The following is a 22503-nucleotide window of genomic DNA, read 5'->3' on the forward strand; positions in this document are numbered from 1 at the left end:
ATTTATTTGTTAAAAATGTTATATGCTTTGCAATGTAAACTGATATAATTTATATCATTACTATTTATATTATTATTTATTGAAATGAAACATCTTTCAGCAGCCTTTTATTGCTATATATATATATATATATATATATATATATATATATATATATATATATGAAATATGAATAATTCGTCTGTCATTTGTTAATATATTTCTTTTTACTTTTCTCACATCTGCATTAAATTTCTGTACTACGTCTAACAGTAGCCAAATTCATTTTCTAGCCATTCATTTTCGTTTCTATTCCATATAATACAATGGAAGGGGTAACAAAATTTCACAGCAGAAGCTATCACGACTTCCTAAATAATATAATTCAAGGTGATTCGAAACCAAATATTACTAAAATGTTACTTTCGTCCACTGGGCCGTGCCTCAGCACGATTATCTTGTTCTGGAAATAGGATTTAGCTCCTGATCGCGATCGGGACGGTGACACCCTACCAAAGAGTTTGTAATATATAACTAGAGACACCAACGGCGCTAGTTTCGCGTACAAAATTGAACCGCTGTTCGGTCGCCATTAAAGGGAGTTGATGCTTCGCCGGGAGTGCGAGCAGTTCATGCTTATTGAGGAGTACGAATAAATATAAGTATACTTGAAGGGAAATAATAAGAAAATGGTGAAATACTGCGCCGCAAATAATTCTTCGAACATAGCTACTATTGTAGGATGCTCAGGAAAGCATGCATACCTTAATATTTGAAAGAATGTTCCAAATGCAGTTCCTCCTTTGAATGTGTTTACAGAATGTCGGAATATTTCTTGGATAAAGTTTTTCCAGAAACACATTAATCAGGTTTATAAGGTTGGTTTCAACAATGTCTGTCTGTAAGGGTTAGATGCCATCATATTACAGTGGATTGTAATAGCAGAGTGCATAAGAAAATCCTCAGACTATATCTGTCTAAAAATGTTTTGTTTCTCATTAAATGAATTAATCATGTAATTTCCATATTGTACAGTATGTACTTCTAGTTTTTGGTTGTATTAAATGCAAAGAAATTAGTGAAAATATAGCTGATGGCCTAGTTAGGCCTATTATTACCACTACTACTAGGTCTACTATGACTACTACTACTAGGCCTACTGTTACCACTACTACTAGATCTATTATTACCACTCCTACTAACTAGGTCTCACTACTACTAGGCTTACTAATATCACCAAAACTAGGCCTACTATTACTACTACTAGGCCTATTATTACCACTACTACTAGACGTACCATTACCACAAAAACTAGGCCTACTATTACCACTAATACTAGGCCTACTATTACCACTACTATTAGGCCTATTATTACCACTACTACTAGGTCTACTATTACCACTACTAGGCATACTATTGCCATTACTACTAGGCCTACTATTGCCACAAAAACTAGACCTACTATTACCACAAAAACTAGACCTACTACTACCACTACTACTACTACACCTACTATCACCACTACTACTAGGCCTACTATTACCCCCACTACTAGACCGACCTATTATTTTCACTACTACTAGGCCTACTATTACCACTAATACTAGGCCTACTATTACCACTATTACTAGGCCTACTATTGCCACAAAAACTAGACCAACTATTACCGCAAAAACTAGACCTACTACTACCACTACTACTACACCTATTACCACTACTACTAGGCCTACTATTACCACTACTACTAGGCATACTATTACCACTACTACTAGGCCTATTATTACCACTACTACTAGGTCTATTACTACCATTACTACTAGACCTAATATTAACACTACTACTAGACCTACTATTATCACTACTACTAGTCCTACTATTACCACAACTACTAGGCCTACTAATAAGTTACTATCGAAACTAGGCCTCCTATTACCACTACTACTAGGCCTACTAATACCACTACTACTAGTCCTACTATTACCACTACTACTACGTCTACTAATAAGTTACTATCGAAACTAGGCCTCCTATTGCCATTACTACTAGGCCTATTATCACTACTACTAGGTCTATTATTACCACTACTAATTTTATTAAAAAGTCTGTACTGACCTCTAACTTTGTGGTCATCAACTACACAATGAATAGATTGTTTTATGATAAAATGTATTCTCGTTATATTTTAAATCTGTTTCCAGAATTGTTATGATCTCATATTTCACCACTAAATATTTTCTAAGCACCATATACCTTCCTCTTCCTTTGCATGAAAGGACTGAAATATAGATCATTTTAAATATTACAGTAAATATACATTAGTATGTCCTTAAAACAATACTAGTAACACTGAAAATTAATGCTGACATTGCCATTATTCAATATTTCACATAATTGTCCCGAATGTATATGGGTGATTTAATTTATTTTTTAGAATATCGCCAAAGATGAACCATTATAATACTTTAATAAATATAGCGCTCCTCTGTCATTCATGTTTATTTCATCACGACCCATCATTTGTAAAAGATGTTTAAAACAGTGTCTATCACCAGGCTACATCAATGGATTGTGGTACTGTATTCGAATTTTGCGCCGCAAACACTCCCTTTAATGGCGGATGCTAGCCGATTCAATTTGTGACATTTTTCTTGCCTGCCACTTACGGGTATGTATCTCTAGTAAGTATTACAAACTCTTTACACACTACACACCCGATCGCGATTAGTTTGATAATCGCGATTAGTGACTGTAGTCTGTCACCAGTATAACGAACTCACTCATCCGCCAGGTGTGTGTGTGTATGTGAATATTGCACTTAAGTGGTCCTTCGCCTGCACACGTACATCTTCTCTCCAGCCCGTGCGCTGTTGCAGGTGTGCAGCTTCTCCATCCGCCAATGCCAGCTAGTATGTATGTATGTATGTATGTATGTATGTATGTATGTATGTATGTATGTATGTATGTATCTATATATATACTGTATGTATGTACTGTATGTATGTATGTATATATGTATGTATGTATGTATGTATGTATGTATGTATGTATGTATATATGCATATGCAGTTTTGAAGCCAACAATGGGAAGGTATAGATAATAATTAAGGAACAACTTTTTCTCTTTTTATGGCACAACAATTTTATTGGATGTATATTCCATACCATTTTTTTTACATTTTTGTTTCTTTGTAATACGTAATGCTGCAAATAAGAATAAATTTTATTATAACGATATGTACACACTCAACGAGAAAGAAGCTGCGTGGGTAACAGTGACGGCGGGAGCGGGGGCGGCAACGACGACGGGGTCGGCGTGGGCGGAGACGGTTGAGTATCCGAAGCTCCTCACGGGCACAACGACGGCGACGTGGGCAGGGGCGGCATAAGCGGCAACGCTACGCTTCTTGCGGCCATGCAGAGCATGAGCCTCGGCGTGGGCGGCGAAGTGGGTGGTCGTGGCTGCAGCTACTTCGGGGGTGTCGAGGGGCACTCCAGCGTGAACAGCGGGGATGGCGTAGGCGGCGGGGTAGTGAGCTGGAACGGCCACGATGGCGGGGGCAGCGAAGTGGGCGGTCTTGACTGCAGCTACTTCGGGAGTGTCGAGGGGCACTCCAGCGTGAACAGCGGGGATGGCGTAGGCGGCGGCGTAGTGAGCTGGAGCGGCCACGACGGCGGGGGCGGCGAAGTGGGCGGTGTTGACTGCAGCTACTTCGGGGTGTCGAGGGGCACTCCAGCGTGAACAGCGGGGATGGCGTAGGCGGCGGCGTAGTGAGCTGGAGCGGCCACGATGGCGGGGGCGGCGAAGTGGGCGGTCTTGACTGCAGCTACTTCGGGGGTGTCGAGGGGCACTCCAGCGTGAACAGCGGGGATGGCGTAGGCGGCGGGGTAGTGAGCTGGAGTTGCCACGACGGCGGGGGCGGCGAAGTGGGTGGTCTTGGCTGCAGCTACTTCGGGGGTGTCGAGGGGCACTCCAGCGTGAACAGTGGGGATGGCGTAGGCGGCGGCGTAGTGAGCTGGAGCGACCACGACGGCGGGGGCGGCGAAGTGGGTGGTCTTGGCTGCAGCTACTTCGGGGGTGTCGAGGGGCACTCCTGCGTGAACAGCGGGGATAGCGTAGGCGGCGGCGTAGTGAGCTGGAGCGGCCACGACGGCGGGGGCGGCGTGGATGACGGGTGCGACGGGGGCAGCGGAAGGACCGACGGGAAGGTTGGTAGCAGCCACACGGAAGCCGTTGACGGGATCGGAGACGTAGCACGAGGCCGTGTCCATCGATGTAGGAGTAGCCCCCGCGAGTGATGCCGTCAGCTGTGCGGGTCTCGGTCTTGACAGATGGGCCACCGGAGTAGCCGTAGCTGTTCTGGACACGGAGGTGGCCACACCAATGGGGGCGGCTAAGACGGCGGGAGCGGCGGCATAGGACACGGCACCCAGAGCGACAAGGCGGGAGACGATAACCTGTACAGAGAATAAACGCGAACGTCAAATCTAGCACCCTGGCACCTGGCCTTCCCGTGTATCAATCCTAGTTGGGGCACTTTACTTTTCAACAGAAAGAGCGTGAAGATTTGCGGTGTGGTACAGTTTTTTCAACGAATTATTTGATATTTTCATTTTAGTAAAGCACCGAATAAAAACAACATCTGCAGTACAAGTACATTGTTAAAGGTACTCTTTAAAGAAAGGAGTAATTTGCAGTCTAGTATGATAACTCCACGATCTGAATTTATGTTAATAAGAGAATTGCCATTAAATGATATATAATTCCCCACGGCGTTCTATCAGATTTCATAAGAGTTCATTTTGTTAGTCTCGAGGACTTGGAGATTCTGAGTATTTGCAGCGTGGGAATAGTTTTCTTTGAGTTCATAATTTCAGCGATTATTACCATATATGTATATATGTATGTATGTATGTATGTATGTATATATATATATATCTTCTTATACTGTAAGTTGAAAGTGTAAACTCATACCTTATTGTTGAGGGGCTGGGGGAGGGGGTGAGCATGGGTCGTCGTCCCCCTTCTTTGCATCTCGGCCCTGTTCTTCGGGAATTTCTGGAGCTAGTTCTTCCGGGTAGACCCTTTTCAATCCACCCCCCTCCACAACAACAAAGTGGCCGGTGTTTCTCTTGCTGTGAGGAATAAAGATTGGCGGTGGGTTTCTTCTCCTGCCAACTGCCCGCCCTGACCACTCTGGCCTGGTTCTTGTCCTTCCTCTGGTTGTCGAGGTAGATATTTAGAGTAGTCGATGACCTTGATTTCTTCCTCTGATGGTGAATTCAGGTCCTCCTCGCGCAGTTTCGGGCGCCTATGCCTATCCTTGAATAGGATGTCTTTGGGATAGGGCCTCTGAGGTCTAATGCGTTTCTCGCCGGTGATGATTTTATATATTCCGTATCCTGTGCCTATCAGGGACCCTACTCCGATTGATGTTGCTCCGATATTAAGTAGTTTTCTGTTATTCGAAAAATATTTTACCGCTGTTCTGAACGAACGGAACATTTTTCCTAGTATTCAGAACGTATGTAGCATAGCAACGGCATTGCTATTGTTGTCATGCATCGTCTCCATAGAGACCGCAGTTATTGTTTCATGTAGATCAGCGGTGAACAAACTCGGTATCGTGATTACATCGTGTAATCAAAGTCATTCATACTGGTAAGGGGAGTTTCCTGTACATTGCTCTCTGTCTCGCTCACGTACTGAAGATATCAGTGTCGGTACCACGTCGCTCTACAAACCCTCTGTCTCTCTACGAGCAGGAAAGAACGTTTCGTACAAATGAGAAGAGGAATTTATTCGATGTTCTGTCGGAGAAAATGTTAATGTTCAATTAGTAGTCGTATACAGAAGCGACATTACAGAGCATTACGCTGAATACACAGGAATATAGTGAGGAATACATGTGAGGCTCTTGAGGTTGTAAGGAGAGAAGAAAAAAACTATTTGCAAGGTGGAAAAATTTTCTGGAAAAATATATAATGGCAAATTTTGCATCTCACGTCACAATATTAATTCAATATTCTTATATTACTAAATCTTTAAATCTGACATGAAGAGAATATAGTCGCTTCATAGCTTGTGAACTACACTTTTAATTTCTTTGAGTAACGCTCCCAACTTTTCGATACTTGCTCTCAACGTTTTCAAATAAACTATATGTGAATTTAAATTCTAAGCTTAATTTATATCTATTAATATTAATATTAATATTAATTTATATTGACATATATCAAAGAAATAATTTCAGTGTAAAAACTTCACAATGTCCTACTGCATGTAATTAATTTGGAGTAAAATAGGCTATTTTCTTCAACATTTGTGCATTAATGGACACAGTAAATAATAATGCTTGACGAACAATGAAAGAGTAGGATCTATTACTTTAAAGTAATTAGTATTTACTACGTAAAATGAAATACTTCTTCGTTTCTTGTTGTTTCGAAATTACTGCAATTTTTTTCTTCAAATACTGTATAAAAATCATATAAATAAATTATGCTTTACAAACCACTACTTTGTGAAGTATAACTGAGTAAGCCTAAAGTTTCTTGTATTACAATTGTCAAATATAGACACTGATAATAACTGTTTTTTTTTTTTCGTTAATGTTTGTAACACTTAGATCTAATACACTATATTTTTACTTTTTGTTGCTGTCTTACCGAACTGGAAGGTCCTGGGTTCAATTCCAGTTGGTGAAGGAATTATCTCGTTGTCGAAGCTGTTAGAACGGCCCCGAGGTTCACTCAGCCTCCTATAAAATTTAGTACCGGGTTTTCCCGTGGTAAAAAGATGGACGGAGAGTGGTCCGATCACAACTTCATTCTAGTGCAGAGATAAAAAAAAAAAAACATATAGAATTCTACCTCCTTGCCCCCCAAGAACCTTCATGGCGTGTAAGGGGCTATTTTTACCTTTACCTTATCATCTACGAGCTCTTACTTTTCGAACGACTCTCTTCTTTTTTCTGACACTCAAGCTACAAATTTATTCTCATATCTAATTTTTCACTAGCCCTGGCTATATTTTTATAGGACATGCAATGAGCTCCATTGGACGGAGTTAATTGTAACTTTGATGGAATTGTATGATTCTATTAGGCCTACTGACCTTCGTTTTCCAGCTCAGTACTGATTCATTAAAGTTCTGAGTTTATATCTCAAAATTAACCGAAACTGGAAATTTCAGATTTTGAAACCGATTCTCTCGTTTTCATTAAAATTAATTTTACACGTCATAATAGGCCTAATTTACATTTACATGTTACGAATGGGATAGTTACTATATTATAAGCAAAGACTTGTAGTTATATATCTAGACACACAATTGGCGCTGGTGTCGTGTACAAATTTGAAACCTCTCGTGCAGGTTCGCGCGACGCCATGTTTGGGGAGCATTCGGAGTTTAGAAAATACCATTGAGTATATAGGCGTTTTCTTAGTGGATTTTCTCCTTCACTGTAATATAACTAAACTTATTTACGTATTTTCTAACGTATAATATAAAATAACAGAAGTAAATCTAAATATTGTAACTAAGCACTGTTTTAATTATAAACGCCTTATATTGCTCATAAATAGACTTATTAGTTTATTTCTATTTCCTAGGACCGAATACATGGAATATTTTTACTTATGTTAATATATACGTTACAAAATACGTAAATAATTTATTTAAATTATATTACAAAGAGAGGAATGTCCGTTAAAAATGTCTATATACCCAACGGTATTATCCAAACACCTAACGCACTGTAATAATAATCCTCAGTGTTTTGAGAATCAGAGGCGATATGACTCTTCTACTGCAGACATTGATTGCAATTCCCTCATTCTTACATCATTCTCAATGACGCAATATTGTCAAAGTGCGATTGTATTCATTCCTGGCTTAGTTGTTAAATCATTAAGAAAAATATGGTGTAATAAACCTGAAGACTCGATTTATGGTACGTAGCCAACCACCAGTAAACAAAACCTCTTTTATTTTTTAACGAAAGAATAATGGGAGTTTTGTCATACCATCATCTGAGATTATAGAAATATGACGCTTAAGTGAAAGAGCGAATATACAGATGTTGACAGTTCAATGGCATATTACCATCCACTCTTACATCGTGTGAAAGCAATGTGCTCTAGAAGTAGAACACTTGTACAATCTTTCTACACTTATAGGAACATATTTTAGAAAATGGATCCCAGATTCCTCCCGAGAATCATATTTTAAACTTGTTAAACTGACCATAAAAGTGCATAAAGATCTACTGACGTAGCTCAGTGGGCTAAGGACTGTCAGTCCGGAGTCGCGCTCGGTCGCAGGTTCGATTCCCGCTGATTTCGTGGTTGAGTTTTTTCTTATATCCCCAACCGTAAGGTGAATGTCAGGTAATCTATGGCGGATCCTTGGCCTCGTCTCGCCAAATATCATCTTGCTATCATCAATAACATCGATGCTAAATAATTTAGTAGTTGATACAGCGTCATTAAATAACCAAATAAAAGAAAGTACTACATCAACAGCAGATGTTGGCACACACTTAAGGTTACCAGTACAACACGACTTTACATAAAAATGTTGTAAGACAATATTTAACGGAGTCAATAATAATAATAATAATAATAATAATAATAATAATAATAACAATGTATCAATAGGCAAGAAGTTCTGTACACTAGGCCTGAGTTTTATTACATGACTAATTGACTAATTCATGTATGTGACTACAGCTGTGATAATAAGCTATTGCATGGTAGGCCTACTTATATTTCTAACTAAAACATTAGGTACGTGTTTCTATTTTACAGGTGTAGGCCTATATTATGTGATATGAAAGCGAATAAATACCGGTAATAATTGTTCATTTCTCTTCCACATCAAAGCAAACGTGTTTACAATATAGGCCTAATGTAACGTCTTACACAGGCAGTGTTTTGTTAATAATAGTTAATACTAACAATTTTCTTTTCATCTAAACTATTACTACAATATGCATTTGTATTTCTGTTCGCTCTATATGTTGTCAAATAACTATACAACATCTTTAGTTACGGTATCAAATTGTTACATTTTTCTTTCGTTTCATGTCAAACTAACGGTAACTAAGCTTGATTATGTCTTTAACGTGGTCGCTTTAAATGTTAATTTTCATTTATAAGAGACACCAAACATATATATTAAACATTCAGCATTGTGTAGTGCAGCCTCTGCTACCCGGTGCTTCTCCCAAAACATGGCGGCGGACGCAAGCTTCAATTTGTCCCTACTCTAACCTTCTGCGCAGCCTCGGCTATAGGGGCTCGATTATAAGAAGCACGCCAACGAATATTGAAGAGTACAATACCTCGTTTAGCCTTCTGAATGGACAACCCAGCGCTCTCGGTGCGGAGTATGTTGCGCAATTCCTTAGCGAGTTCATTTCGCCGGACGTGAGAGGCATTTTTCTCTATTTAGTCACACATTGTGACTGATGATTCTGCGTCTGGATGCTAACAACACTTCATACCAAGACCTCTGTTTAATTTCAAGTTCGTATCAATCTTAAAACTGTATCGGATTCAATTTTGTTCAGAGTCGGCTCGTTGTAAGAGCACATAAAGGCGTCAGTTTAATGTGCAATTCTATTGTTTACGATTATTAATAGATTTTACACAATCCATACAAATTACATAACGCACTGCTATCGGAGCGGCCATGACATGAATGTTCTGTGCAGGAGATCAGAGTTAAAATCCTGAAGGTTTCAAGTGGAATTTGTGACTGGCTAAATACAGAACAGGAGCAGGTTTCTTCGAAATACTTCGCTGTGACCTTTCTAGTGTAATATCAGTGGCATGATGATGTATTTTGAGGGCTGTCTGGGTGGAGTACCGCTATTGTTTGGGGGAGCGGTCTGTGTTTTCTGGTGACCGTTAAGAGACTTGCCTGGTTCCGTCTGTATAGTATCTCCGGAGCTGAGAAAGCCACCCTTACGCTCACTCATTCATTTCATCCCCACCTTCTGGGAATTTTACTCTCAATTAAGCTGTCTGTAAGTCTACACGAGGACTTCGTCTTCGTTTGCCCCCCCCCCCGTACAAACAAACACACACATAAAGGATATTTGGCTTTAGTCTAGCGTTTAGCGTTCGTATACTTTTAGAAGTATATTTTATGATGATGATTGCCTTGTAACAACAGAAGAACGAAACAAAGAGCACAGAATAATATTGCTGTAGCTGTACTCTTTGAACAAAATACAGCGTGGTAATCGATGAGGCCCAGTTTCATTATCGATACTTAGCGCGGCATACTAGCGCACACTATCGGATGAAATAGAGAATTTCACTTATTCTATTACCTTTCGTAATAAAGTAATGACGAAACTATGACGCATCTGTGTAACAGTTGTATTGTTATACATTACATATGTAGTGATTATTAATCAGGAATTAATAAACTTTATTACACACTCATGAGGTATCTCTTTTTTTTCGACAGATATATAGTTCGTCACCAACACGTACACAGTTTCTCAACAGCCACTAACACTAATACGGTTTCACTCACACCTCCGCACCGTTGCATATATACAGTTTTCTGTCGGTCCACCGAATACTAGATTCCCATAAGATGGATAGCGATAGAATTCTACTAGCACAGAGTTCAAAGTTTACTTCCTAAATATAAACGAGATTTATATCGCTACTGCTGTTTATTCAGTGTGCTAGCATATTTACGTATTGTGCATATACTATTTTCGAAATCTAAACTCCTTTTATACACACTAGCAATAAACTTCCACACGTGAACACTGTTAAATTGGAACAACAGGGTAATACTGGTGACAGACTACAGTAGTAATCGCGATTAGCACTTATTGTGATCATGCCCGATCGCGATTACCGAAAATGTGGTGACCCACTACATCCCATCTGGTACAGCTGAATTACCATAGAGGAAAGAATTTTCTCTATGTACATACGTATATGTTTGTTTCCCTCCTGGACAATACCTAAAGTTCATACTTTCTTTTGATGTTTGTTCATTGTTTTTTTTTCCCTTTTTTGTTGTTTCTTGCAGCTTGATATGGGAATTTATTTGTTAAAAATGTTATATGCTTTACAATGTAAAGTGATACAATTTATATCATTACTATTTATATTATTTTGAAAATAGATTTTATAATCTATAAAATTTATATCATGCCAAAAATTTATATTATTTTGTAATAAAACATTTTTAAAGTCAACCTTAACCTCAACGATAGCGTCGTAATGGAGACTGAAATTGAAAATCTGAAAAAGAAACCAGTTACAGTTAGTAATCCATTATTTATTGAAATGAAACATCTTTCAGCAGCCTTTTATTGCTCTCTCTCTCTCTATATATATATATATATATATATATATATATATATATATATATATATATATGAAATATGAATAATTCGTCTGTCATTTGTTAATATATTTATTTTTATTTTTCTCACATCTGCATTAAATTTCTGTACTACATCTAATAGTAGCCAAATTCATTTTCTAGCCACTCATTTTCGTTTCTATTTCATATAATACAATGGAAGGGGTAACAAAATTTCACAGCAGAAGCTATCACGACTTCCTAAATAATATAATTCGAGGTGATTCCGAGCCTCTACCACGCCGTAGAGGAGAAGTGAGAAATATGTTCCCAGATTGAAGCAGCGGAAAGCCGCCATTTGTTGGTAGAAAACGCGCGGGATTTCGAAACAGCTATTTGAATACGCGTTGTATTGCGTACCCGAAAGCTAAATGTTTTTATTTAGAGGAACAATACTTCCTTTCCGATATACCTTTAATAACATGTTTCTGCTGTGAGCAGAGTTGCTAGGTTTTCTGCGAGGGAAATCGGGATATCAGAAGCTAACTTAAGACATTATATTTATCATCACTTTATCAAAGAGGTTTATAGTTGTTTTCTGCAAAGTAGTATTCGCGTGCTTTTAATGTAATATTCGCCTCCCTGAGAAACACTAAAATACGAAAGACACACAGTAGGCTACAGTGAATACTACAGGCTAATCGTTTTTTTTTTCTTTTATTAACCATGAATATGTTATAACCATTCGCTACTAAATTACAGTAACTTTGCAACTTTGCTTTTTCGGGTCCGGTACTGCAACAGTACATCTGACAATGAATCCATGTTTAAACATACTTCACTAAACTATAAAACGCAGCAATTGTATGTGTCTGTTATTAGTGTAAAAATACGATATCAAAACGCTATCTTTTTTGTCATTCAACGCACCTGAACTACACAATGTTTATTAATTGAGAGAGCAGCAACTAGGTACCGAAACGGATTAATCAACAGTGCTGTAGAACTAGGGGAACTATTATCTTGCGAGTAGAGTAAGTTGCCTTACGGCAATCAGCTGGGTTACCTCACAGACTTACTAAATTTCCTCGGGTTATCTCTATGTTCACAGAGTTACCATTTGAGTCAATATATAAATAAAAAAATCGGATAATAGGAAATTCAGACTAATTTGTTTAAATTACGTTCTAAGCTGTTATCTCTCAAATCGGAATTTTTACCAATCTCGATTCGCTTTATCGGGATCTAACCACGAAATTGGGAGAATCCCGCCTAAATTGGGATACCCGGCAACTCTGGCTGTCAGGCTTTCATCATTTTCATAGGAACTCTGAATGTGAATATTCATATCCACGGTTAATGAAAGGATGTTTACTTTTTAATTCAAACTGTAGGTTTAACTGCTATATGAAATCAAAAAGCATAATAAGCATAATAATAATAATAATAATAATAATAATAATAATAATAATAATAATAATAATAATAATAATAATCAGCCATATTAAAATATTAACGTTTTATAATTTATACAGTTTCTGTATCCTTAAATTCGGCGAATAATTATCTGTTTGAAGAAAATGAAGGATATGGAGTGGATGAAGGACAATAACAATCTATATGGTAATAACGAACTTTGAAAGTAGTTCGAAATGAGTTGAACAAATTGAATAATTCGTTGTAAGGTAGAAATTCTCTCTGCGGATTACACCTAGCCACATACTGTTAAGGGAATCTTTATTCAAAGGAAACCTAAGTAAAGTCGTTTAAGTACAATAGTTTGTCTTCTGTAACGTAATACGGAGCAAAAATCGTCGCAGAAATGAAAGATTACTAATCAGTGAAATGTAACATTCCTTCCTTCTTTATCTTTACATCCGTGTATATTGCTGCAATTAAAAACAGCACACGAACGAACCATAGCTATTCAGCTCAACCAAACAAATGGCCGCTCGTCGACTGTTCAATTTGGGAGCATAACACTAGCGCCAGTGAGCGGTCTAGTGGTCATTTAGTAAGTCTATGGGTGATTCGAAACCAAATATTACTAAAATGTTACTTTCGTCCACTGGGCCGTGCCTCAGCACGATTATCTTGTTCTGGGAACAGTATTTAGCTCCTGATCGCGATCGGGACGGTGACACACTACAAACCCGATCGCGATTAGGTCGATAATCGCGATTAGTGACTGTAGTCTGTCACCAGTATAATAGATACAGTCACGCAACTCATACGTATAAAATATGCCAACATTTGACAGCTGGCGCGACAGTAGCCCTCTAGCGGCAGGCACGTTAAAAGTGTGCACACGGCATATAACACATCAGAAAACGGATTTTGCGTAATTTATTATATATTTTTATGCTATACAATAAGTATATATGGTTCTTATTAATTCTACTTAGAATCCTGGAAGAATTTCACACGTAGTTAATCTACAAGTTTCTGAAGCTGGGAATAAACGTAATTTTTCATGGCCCTGATCACGTATCATGGTTTGAAATAATATAATTGTTCGTGCGTGGTCGGTTAATTCAATTCATTCCTAAATATATTTATGAATCATTGGAACTTTGTATTTCCTGTGAGAAGAGTAAAAATTAGTAGCTTCACAATTAGTAGCATATCTCGTAGGGTACATCGCGTGGTGAACTTCTCTCCCTATTTCCTGAGAAATCAACAATTTTGCATACCGCAAATTGGGGTAAACTCGGCCGATGAGGTAAACTTGAAAATAAAGAAAAGGAGAGGATTTGAACATTAATATGAAGTTCATTATTTTTCCATTTCTTAAGAACCGGTATTTCCTTTATTATTTTGAGTCACAAATAGTGCTGATGTTATGGTTTAAATTTTTATGGCAAGTTTACCGCATTTTACATTACACTTCCAGTTTTCACACATAATGCTTAATTTTAACTTATCCTACCTATATAATACGTAATTTACATGCACTTACCGTTAATATGGCGTAGGTGAGAACAAATAAATGAACACACAATTTTGTTGAAAAAATTGTAACTTCAATTAACTCAGAAAATGTAAGCCTAATTTTATTTTCAGAGCAGAAGTGGTGTAAGTCAAAAATGGGTAATGAGGGGTTAAAGTAAACATTCTGTAAAATACAGCGCAAAGTGGCAGTTAATATTGAATGTATTTAAACTATTAATAGTCAGTGAATAGCACGAAATATATATTAATTGCTACTTTGCGCTGTATTTTACAGAATTTTTACTTTAAACCTCATTACCTTATTTTGACTTACACCACTTTTGCACTGGACGGCTCAAATAATCACTGGGAATGTAAAATCAACACTAATAACAGTCATGCAAATTATTACAGAAAAGATTTCTTTTTATATTAAATTTAAAAATGCTCTTTTATTTCTTGAGAACTTAATACGTCTGCCACATGAATCTACACCAACACATCAGAAATTTATCGACACAGTCTGGATTTATTCAAGAAGTGAATATTATGCAAAAGAATTACTATACTCCATGAATTCTTGCAAAATTAACACCATGATACCTACTTGAATGCTGTATAACATTCAACTTTTGAAAAATATAAAGAAAAACCCACGAATACAAAAATTATGGAATTACTTGCATTAAAAACTGTAGATATATTATCCAAAATCGGAATGGTTACATATAATATGATCTCTGCAAAAAAATAATATACTGTAACAGGTATATTTACTTTGCTTTTATTTAAACTGTCCTTCCTGACATAAAAAAGGTAACTGATAACTAATAAATGTTTTATAGATCACAATACGTAGGCTACCTACAACGTGGATTATTGGTTATGATTGAGTTATGATTTTCTCTTGGTCTTTAGGGAATCTGAAGAACGACAAATTCGGAGATTGAAACTTGTTGTTACTGCAATTTTCGTCATTGCACACATTGCCTTTATTCCGACGCATGATTAAAACGTTATTATAACATCTCGCATCCCTTTAAAGCACGTGCTGGCTGTATCAACCCTATGACCAGTGCCTTGCCTGCCGCTTGGGCGCTAGTGTCGCGAATGTTGGCAAAAAAAGTGTTGAAGTTGCGCGACTGTATATATTAGACTGTGCTAGAAGTAGTCTACTTCTAGGCAGTCGCCATTATGATGCTACCAAAACATTGGGCTCCCGGTTAGCACATGGGCAGTTGATGTGATGTTGCAGCGTTGTTTTAATTAATAAATGAACTAATTCCAATATGCCTACATGTGCTGCGTATGGCTGCAGAAACAGGTTTTCAAAAAAAAATTTCCTGGAAAAACTTTTCACAGGTAAATATGCATGTGTGAAATATACTTATTACCGGTAGATAATGAATGATTTAACCTAGGTTAGTCGGTTAGATTCGTCTTGTTCACGTATTAGTTTGATTAAGAGAAAGGATTACAGTCCATGAGGATTTACTTGTCTAGTCCCTTTTAGAAAGAGAGAGAATGCTCACCATCTCTCTCTACTCTCATTTATGATGGTCGACACTCCTTCAAACAACGAGTTAGAAAGAGATAGATATAGAGTGGTCATTGCGCCGTCATGTTTGAAGAAAATTGAACGACCGTCGGTAATGAACTTATGCGCCCAAAACAAAGTGGGCGTGGTGATAACTGACATTAGAATCGTCAGCTGTCTTAATTTCGTTTGCATAAATCAGTTAAACTGAAGTGGAAAAACCTAGTATTTCGTCAAATACGTGCTAGGAACTTAATCTAAACTTATGTACGCTAAATTTAAAACACTTGAGCTATTCCTAGAAGGAATGCTTAAAAGAATAACCTAAGCAAAATTGTCATGTAGTATGACAGAAAGTCCTAGCAAATATACTGAATAAAATGTTAATATTCCTAGGTTCTTTTAAATGCGACCTGGAAGATTGCCTATAAAATGAACGAGTATGATTCGGATGATTTTATTAAATTGTTTTCCGAGTCTCTACACGTTGCAAAACTATTTACTATAACATAAGATATAGAATGAAAGTAGGCCCTATCTATAGTAAACAACCTTTACCTCCAAGCTTGTAACGTGGGTGAAACATGACAAAACACGCTTTCAGTTTTTTTGTTACCTACAGTAAAGTATAATTATTATCGAAATGTGAACGTGAGGCCAACAGCCTGCTGGTCTGTCTGAGCCTTTCAAGGGCTGTGGCACCACAGATAATTATTAGTGTATAATTGAGCACCCACGTACAATAATGGGGTAAGGGGTTACGAAATATGTTCATACTTACCCCATTATTGCACGTGGGTGCTCAATTATGTTCTTTCATGTCCTTCCAGTCAAAATACTACCAACAATGCGACCTACCCCAGAGTTTTGCGTTATTTTGGATGCGAATGTCGAAATACAATTTTAATATTTGATTGCTATTACTGTGTTTGAAACGGAATTGTAGCGGTTCTATCCGTATTTAGTTTAACTTTATTACTAGTGAACCATTTATTTGATTAATCGTTTGTCTTCGAAATAGGCCTACTTCTTATAAGCTACAGCTCATCGTCTTCTTGTATAAGCGGTAAGGACAGAAGGAGCAGAAATAAAGGATGCCGGTGTCGAAATACAGTTTTAATATTGTATAGCTATTTGTTTTTCACTGGGTCTGAAACGGAATTGTATTGGTTTTATCCGTATTTAGTTTAAGTACAATACCAGTGAACCATTTATTTTGTTTATGCCGGGCGTTGTTGCACATTTTTATGCATGAAAAAAATGCTGCTAATTAACAAAACTATGGATTTAACTTCATAAAATGTACATGAAATATGATATATCATTTGTCTTTTTCCTTTTGACATTGCAGTTATATGCAGCACACACAACAGGCATGTTTTTTCTTCGTTTTTTTGTACTTCTTACCTCCGTTATACAACATTGTAAGCAGACGAATTTTTACAAAGGTGGGCGCTTAGCTCAGATCTGCCGTGTTTCGCGGTGGCACCGCAAAGAGCGCTGTACAGGACAACATGGCCACTCTATAGTCTTCTCTTTCTAACTCGTTGCCTTCAAACGACCACGAGTTACCAGTGGCGGCATTCTCTTCCTCTTCAAATTCTGACTCCACTCCGCCAGAAAGTTCGTCCGTGTCCGTGTCGTCCAAATTGATTACGAACCAATAATAAATTTCCACCTACAAGTCCATTCTTCTTCCAATACAATTTTTGAACTTTTTTGTACGTGTTCATAGGCCTTCCTCCAATTTTCTTCCGTCACTTTTGCAAGAGCTCTCATTTTGAACGTTTTCCCATATTAATTCAATCGCACATAAGTCACAATAGTATGGTGGCTGTCTCACTATAGTAGGGGGTTTGGCCGATTTTATATGTTTTCAAATTGTCTTTTTTTATATAAGTTCATAGAATACAGGTTTCGTGGATCGTAAATCAAATTCAACGTTATTGTTATATATTGTTACGGAGGCAGGACTGCATTTCAGATTTCGGTGTTGATGAAATCGGTGCCTTATTAAGTTCTGTTGAATGATAGGGGGCATTGTCCATAATAATGCTATTGGGAGGAATGTTTGGTAATAATTGATTAATGAATCAGTTCTTAGATACAGTACTGTCCATCTCTTCGTGATAGTCTTTAGTTGACTTAGATTTGAAAGTTAGAAGCGCGTTGGGAACGAAACATATTGAACATCTGACGTGTAAAATAATAAACCATTGACCTTTTCCTATTGGGGTTTGAAGTGGGAAGTCAATTTCGTGGTCATCGCTTTGCTTTTCGTATGGTTCACATTAACCTAAGTTTCGTCTAGACAAATAACGGTGCGTCCAATGGCGCGTAATTTCTTCATTTTTCTTAAGAATTTAAATCTTTTCAAAATAACATCTGATTTTTCCATTAAACATTTTCTGGTTTGAGTATTTCTGACATAACTAAATTAAATTTTCTTTTAGAATATCTTTCAAACTCTATATGCTCCCAGTGAATAAGATTTCCTTAATTAACGCGCCATTTAAATTTTTCAAACTAGGCAAAAAAAAAACAGTCTGATATAAAGAATAAATTACACTTCTTACAGCGAAAATTGCAGTTTTTTTAGGAGTCCTTTTCGGCGTTTCTTTCCTGGAGTTCGCAGCACACTTCCGCTTTCTAGCGCTTCCTTTTGTTTTTTGTTTGTTTTTTTCTTTTTTAATCCTGTTAACACCACGAGATGATATACCTGTCGCTGCAGCAGTTCTTTCGATAAAACTCGGCACAGATATTGTTTGTTTTCCGCATTTCAGTGCCTCATATTCTTCAGTAAAGAATTTATGTGCATCAATAACCATGTTCATACCGTCCGACTTCAAGGCTTTCCCGCGTTTTCCCATAGGCTATTGCCTACCATTATTATTAAATACAAGAGCACAGCACTCATTACAATATTTAAGGTAACTATGAAACCATGCATCTTCGAAAACATCTTAATTTGTGAATTATATTATATTAAATTGGCACAACAAGATACAAGCTCACTTCACTATTCACAAAATACTACTAACTAATGAACTCGAACAACCCCGAGACGCCACTGAGAGATCCACTAATTGGGTTTGCAGAAGTGTGAAGGGAAAAGGAAGGAAAGGGAATTCCAAGAATTGTACAAAAGTAAACCATTTGCCCGTCATATCTGGTGACAGTCGGTAGACAAGAACCTCAGACAAGGATAGTAGAAATCACGCCAACTTAATCCTCATGCACTGTAGTGTATTGATATTATTGTAATTAATTTTTATAATCACTAAATCAGACTTACGCTTTGTAAACTTAGCATTTACGAGCGAAGCTAATCTAACAACCCAAGTTGGAAGTTTGTGTTGCGTGCTATAGAAAATGGGTGTACCGGTACCGAGGTTTCTTTTCGACCGAATGCACGTATTCGTTTGATGAAGAAAAAGAAATAGTGTATTAATATTTTTGTAATTAATTTTTATAATCACGAAATCAGACATGCTTTGCAGACTTAGCATTTACGAGCGAAGCTAACCTAACAACCCATGTTGGAAGTTTGTGTCACGTGCTATAGAAAATAGGTGTATCAAGGTTTCTCTTCAACCAAATGCACGTATTCGTTTGATGAAGAAAAAGAAATAGTGTATTAATATTATTGTAATTAATTTTTATAATCACGAAATCAGACTTATGCTTTGCAGACTTAGTAGCTTCATTAACTCGGTCGTGATCTAACTTGACCCACTTGGTAATAAAACTTCACTTTTGTTCGCCGTAGAGTAATGTAATTATATACTATAAACGAAGAGCCTATCAAATATTGCATGGTTAAGAGGATTCCACTTTTTCTCTAAATAAATCGGGACATCTATACGAAATTCTGGCAAAAGGTAGAGAATGATAATATGCGTTAAGAAGCAAGTTGCATTATTAAATCGAAGCAAATGGATCAACCTATAAAAGTAATTATTATAGGCTAGCATTTTTATTGGACTAGTAGGAAAATAAGGTCAAACTGTTATCTTCCTTTTTAATCATTATTGTTTGTTCAACCTTCCAGAGTAACTATTAAATACCATACTGCAATTTGAAGAGCTGTCAATTTAATTATGTATAGCCTATATGTGATTTATCGATGACAGTTTTGCAATTTTTGCTAAAAAAAATACGTGCCTAGCGATTCTGTATTACGAAACAAACAAGAGAGTGTGAGTCCTCCAGGAAATTAGGGACATATCGAATTCCTATTATCATAAGATCTTCTACAACGTAATAGCTATTTTGCAATGTTTTGGTAGCAACAAGATGGCGTCAGGTCCATCAAATCGGCTTCACTCCGTCCAATGGTATTAAGATGATAGTGTCTACTCCATGTATTCTGTACTCGTTGGTCATTTGTTTGGTTGAGCAGAGCAGTGTATATTGGAGAATACCAACAACGAGATAGTTCTCTTTCTAACTCGTTGAATACCAATGAGTTAGAAAGAGAAGAATATAGAGGAGCCATGTTGCCCTGTACAGCGCTCTTTGCGGTGCCACCGCGAAACACGGCAGAACGAACTAAGCGCCCACCGTTGTAAAAATTCGTCTGCTTACAATGTTGTGTATAAGGAGGCAGAGCTACGAAAAAAAAAAAAAACAAAGAAAAAACATGCCTGTTGATGTGCTGCATATAACTGCAATGTCAAAAGACAACTGATTTATCATATTTCATGTAAATTTTATGAAGTTAAGGCCATAGTTTTGTTAATTAGCTGCATTTATTTTCATGCATAAATGTGTAACAACGCCCGGCATACCATGCGGTGTGTACAATATTTTTCTTATCTTGCAGATTCCCTTTGAAAGAAAAGAAACTGTTGAAACAGTGGGTAATAAATATGAAATGAGATAAATGGTGTCCCTCCGAGCTGTTAATTTCTAGAAGTTCCTTCAGTACTCCATCAAAACACTTGTTTATAATTTATGATGCAGTTTCACACAACCTATTGTTTAAGTCCCCAAATTTTTTTATTGGGTTATTTTACGACGCTGTATCAACATCTCGGGTTATTTAGCGTCGGAATGAAATGAAGGTGATAATGCCGGTGAAATGAGTCCGGGGTCCAGCACCGAAAGTTACCCAGCATTTGCTCGTAAGGTCCCCAAATTATTTACTGTAGTTTTGGTGAAATGCATTTTCTTGAAAAAAAAATGAAATTAACACTGTCTTCATTTTATCAAAAGCTTTACGTTTCGTATGTGACGATCTGAAGTTCATGTTCTTCTGTAAATTTGCAGGAAAATCAGCAATTGTTTGTACTGCATTGTCAACAACTGCCTCCTATTGCTTGTCATATACAAATACAGTATTTGTTTTCTGAAAGTGGAGAGCATAGGAAGCTGTGTTTCGTAGGATGCCATTTAACCCTTGTCGCCTTGTTTACCCACTGATATAACAAATCTTTGTTTTCTAAAGGGAAAGTGTAGGTTTCTCTGTTGTATATATCTAAGGCATAAGTAATTGCAGTGTATTATTTTTATTATTATATTTGTAATTATTGAAAAGTTTTCTTCCCTTTCTTTTAATATGTAATTAATATATTTTCTGAAGAAAAAATCTTTAAGTGTTGATTTTTTTCTTAATGAACAAAATTATGTAATATGAATATCCTTTATTTCTGTTCCTTGTGTCCGTCCTGCTTATAGAGAAGACGATGAGTTGTAGCTTATAAAAAGTATGCCTATTTCGAAGACAAACGATAAACCAAATAAATGGTTCACTAATAAAATACAGTACTTAAACTAAATACGGATAAAACCACTACAAATCCGTTTCAGACCCAGTGAAAAACAAATAGCAATAAAATATTAAAATTGTGTTTCGACACCGGCACCTTTTATTTCTGCTCCTTGTGTCCTTCCTGCTTATAAAGAAGACGATGAGCTGTAGCTTATAAAAAATAGGCCTATTTCAAAGACAAACAATTACTCAAATAAATGGTTCACTAGTAATAAAGTTAAACTAAATACGTTTCAAACCCAGTGATACCAATAAAATATTAAAATTGTATTTCGACACTCTCATCCAAAATAACGCAAAACTCTGTGGCAGGTCGTATTGTTGTTAGTATTTTGACTGGAAGGACATGAAAGAACATAATTGAGCACCTACATGTAATAATGGGGCAAGTATGAATATATTTCGTAACTACTTACCTCATTATTGTACGTGGGTGCTCAATTAACATTAATAATAATCTGTGGTGCCACAGCCCTTGAAAAGCTCAGACAGACCAGCCGGCTGTTGGCCTCACGTTCACATTTCGATAATAATTATACTCTACTGTAAAAAAAAACTGAAAGCGTGTTTGGTCATGTTTTACCACGGTCGACTTTATGATATGATATGAACCAATCGTTAGCCGAGACAAAATCATTTTTCCCTCACTTCACATCAAGTTTGACTTGATGAAACAGTTTGTCAGAGCATTGAATACTGATTGTAATTGTTTGCAACATATAGTTTCAGCCTTTTCTGCTTTGTAAGACCAATGGACCTCAAATTCGTGCCCTTGTACGTGACGAGGAATTAATCAAGAAGATGAATAACAGGAGAAGACAGCATGATTGTTTTTCATGACAGTTGTAAAAACTTTTTTTGTAGCAGTAACAAAAAGCCGGACAACTATGAGTTTGTCCGCCAATGTTATTCATACTGTCGTATATTTCCGCAAATAAGATA

General features: G+C 37.0%; 1 protein-coding gene across 1 annotated transcript in view; it reads right to left on the minus strand.

The window, feature by feature from the left end:
- Positions 1 to 3147: 3147 nt before the first annotated feature.
- The window catches only part of LOC138711621 (uncharacterized), a 31031-nt gene continuing 11675 nt past the window's right edge, over positions 3148 to 22503 (minus strand). The window contains exons 2-4 of the mRNA XM_069842756.1: positions 6646 to 6808; positions 5157 to 5397; positions 3148 to 4484 (exon numbers count right to left, since the gene is read on the minus strand). Of these exons, the coding sequence (XP_069698857.1) occupies positions 3203 to 4484; positions 5157 to 5397; positions 6646 to 6808 (1686 nt within the window). The 3' untranslated portion in view covers positions 3148 to 3202. The remainder of the gene's footprint in view (positions 4485 to 5156; positions 5398 to 6645; positions 6809 to 22503) is intronic.

The sequence above is a fragment of the Periplaneta americana genome, chromosome 13 (assembly GCF_040183065.1).
Source record: "Periplaneta americana isolate PAMFEO1 chromosome 13, P.americana_PAMFEO1_priV1, whole genome shotgun sequence".
Lineage (NCBI taxonomy): Eukaryota > Metazoa > Arthropoda > Insecta > Blattodea > Blattidae > Periplaneta > Periplaneta americana.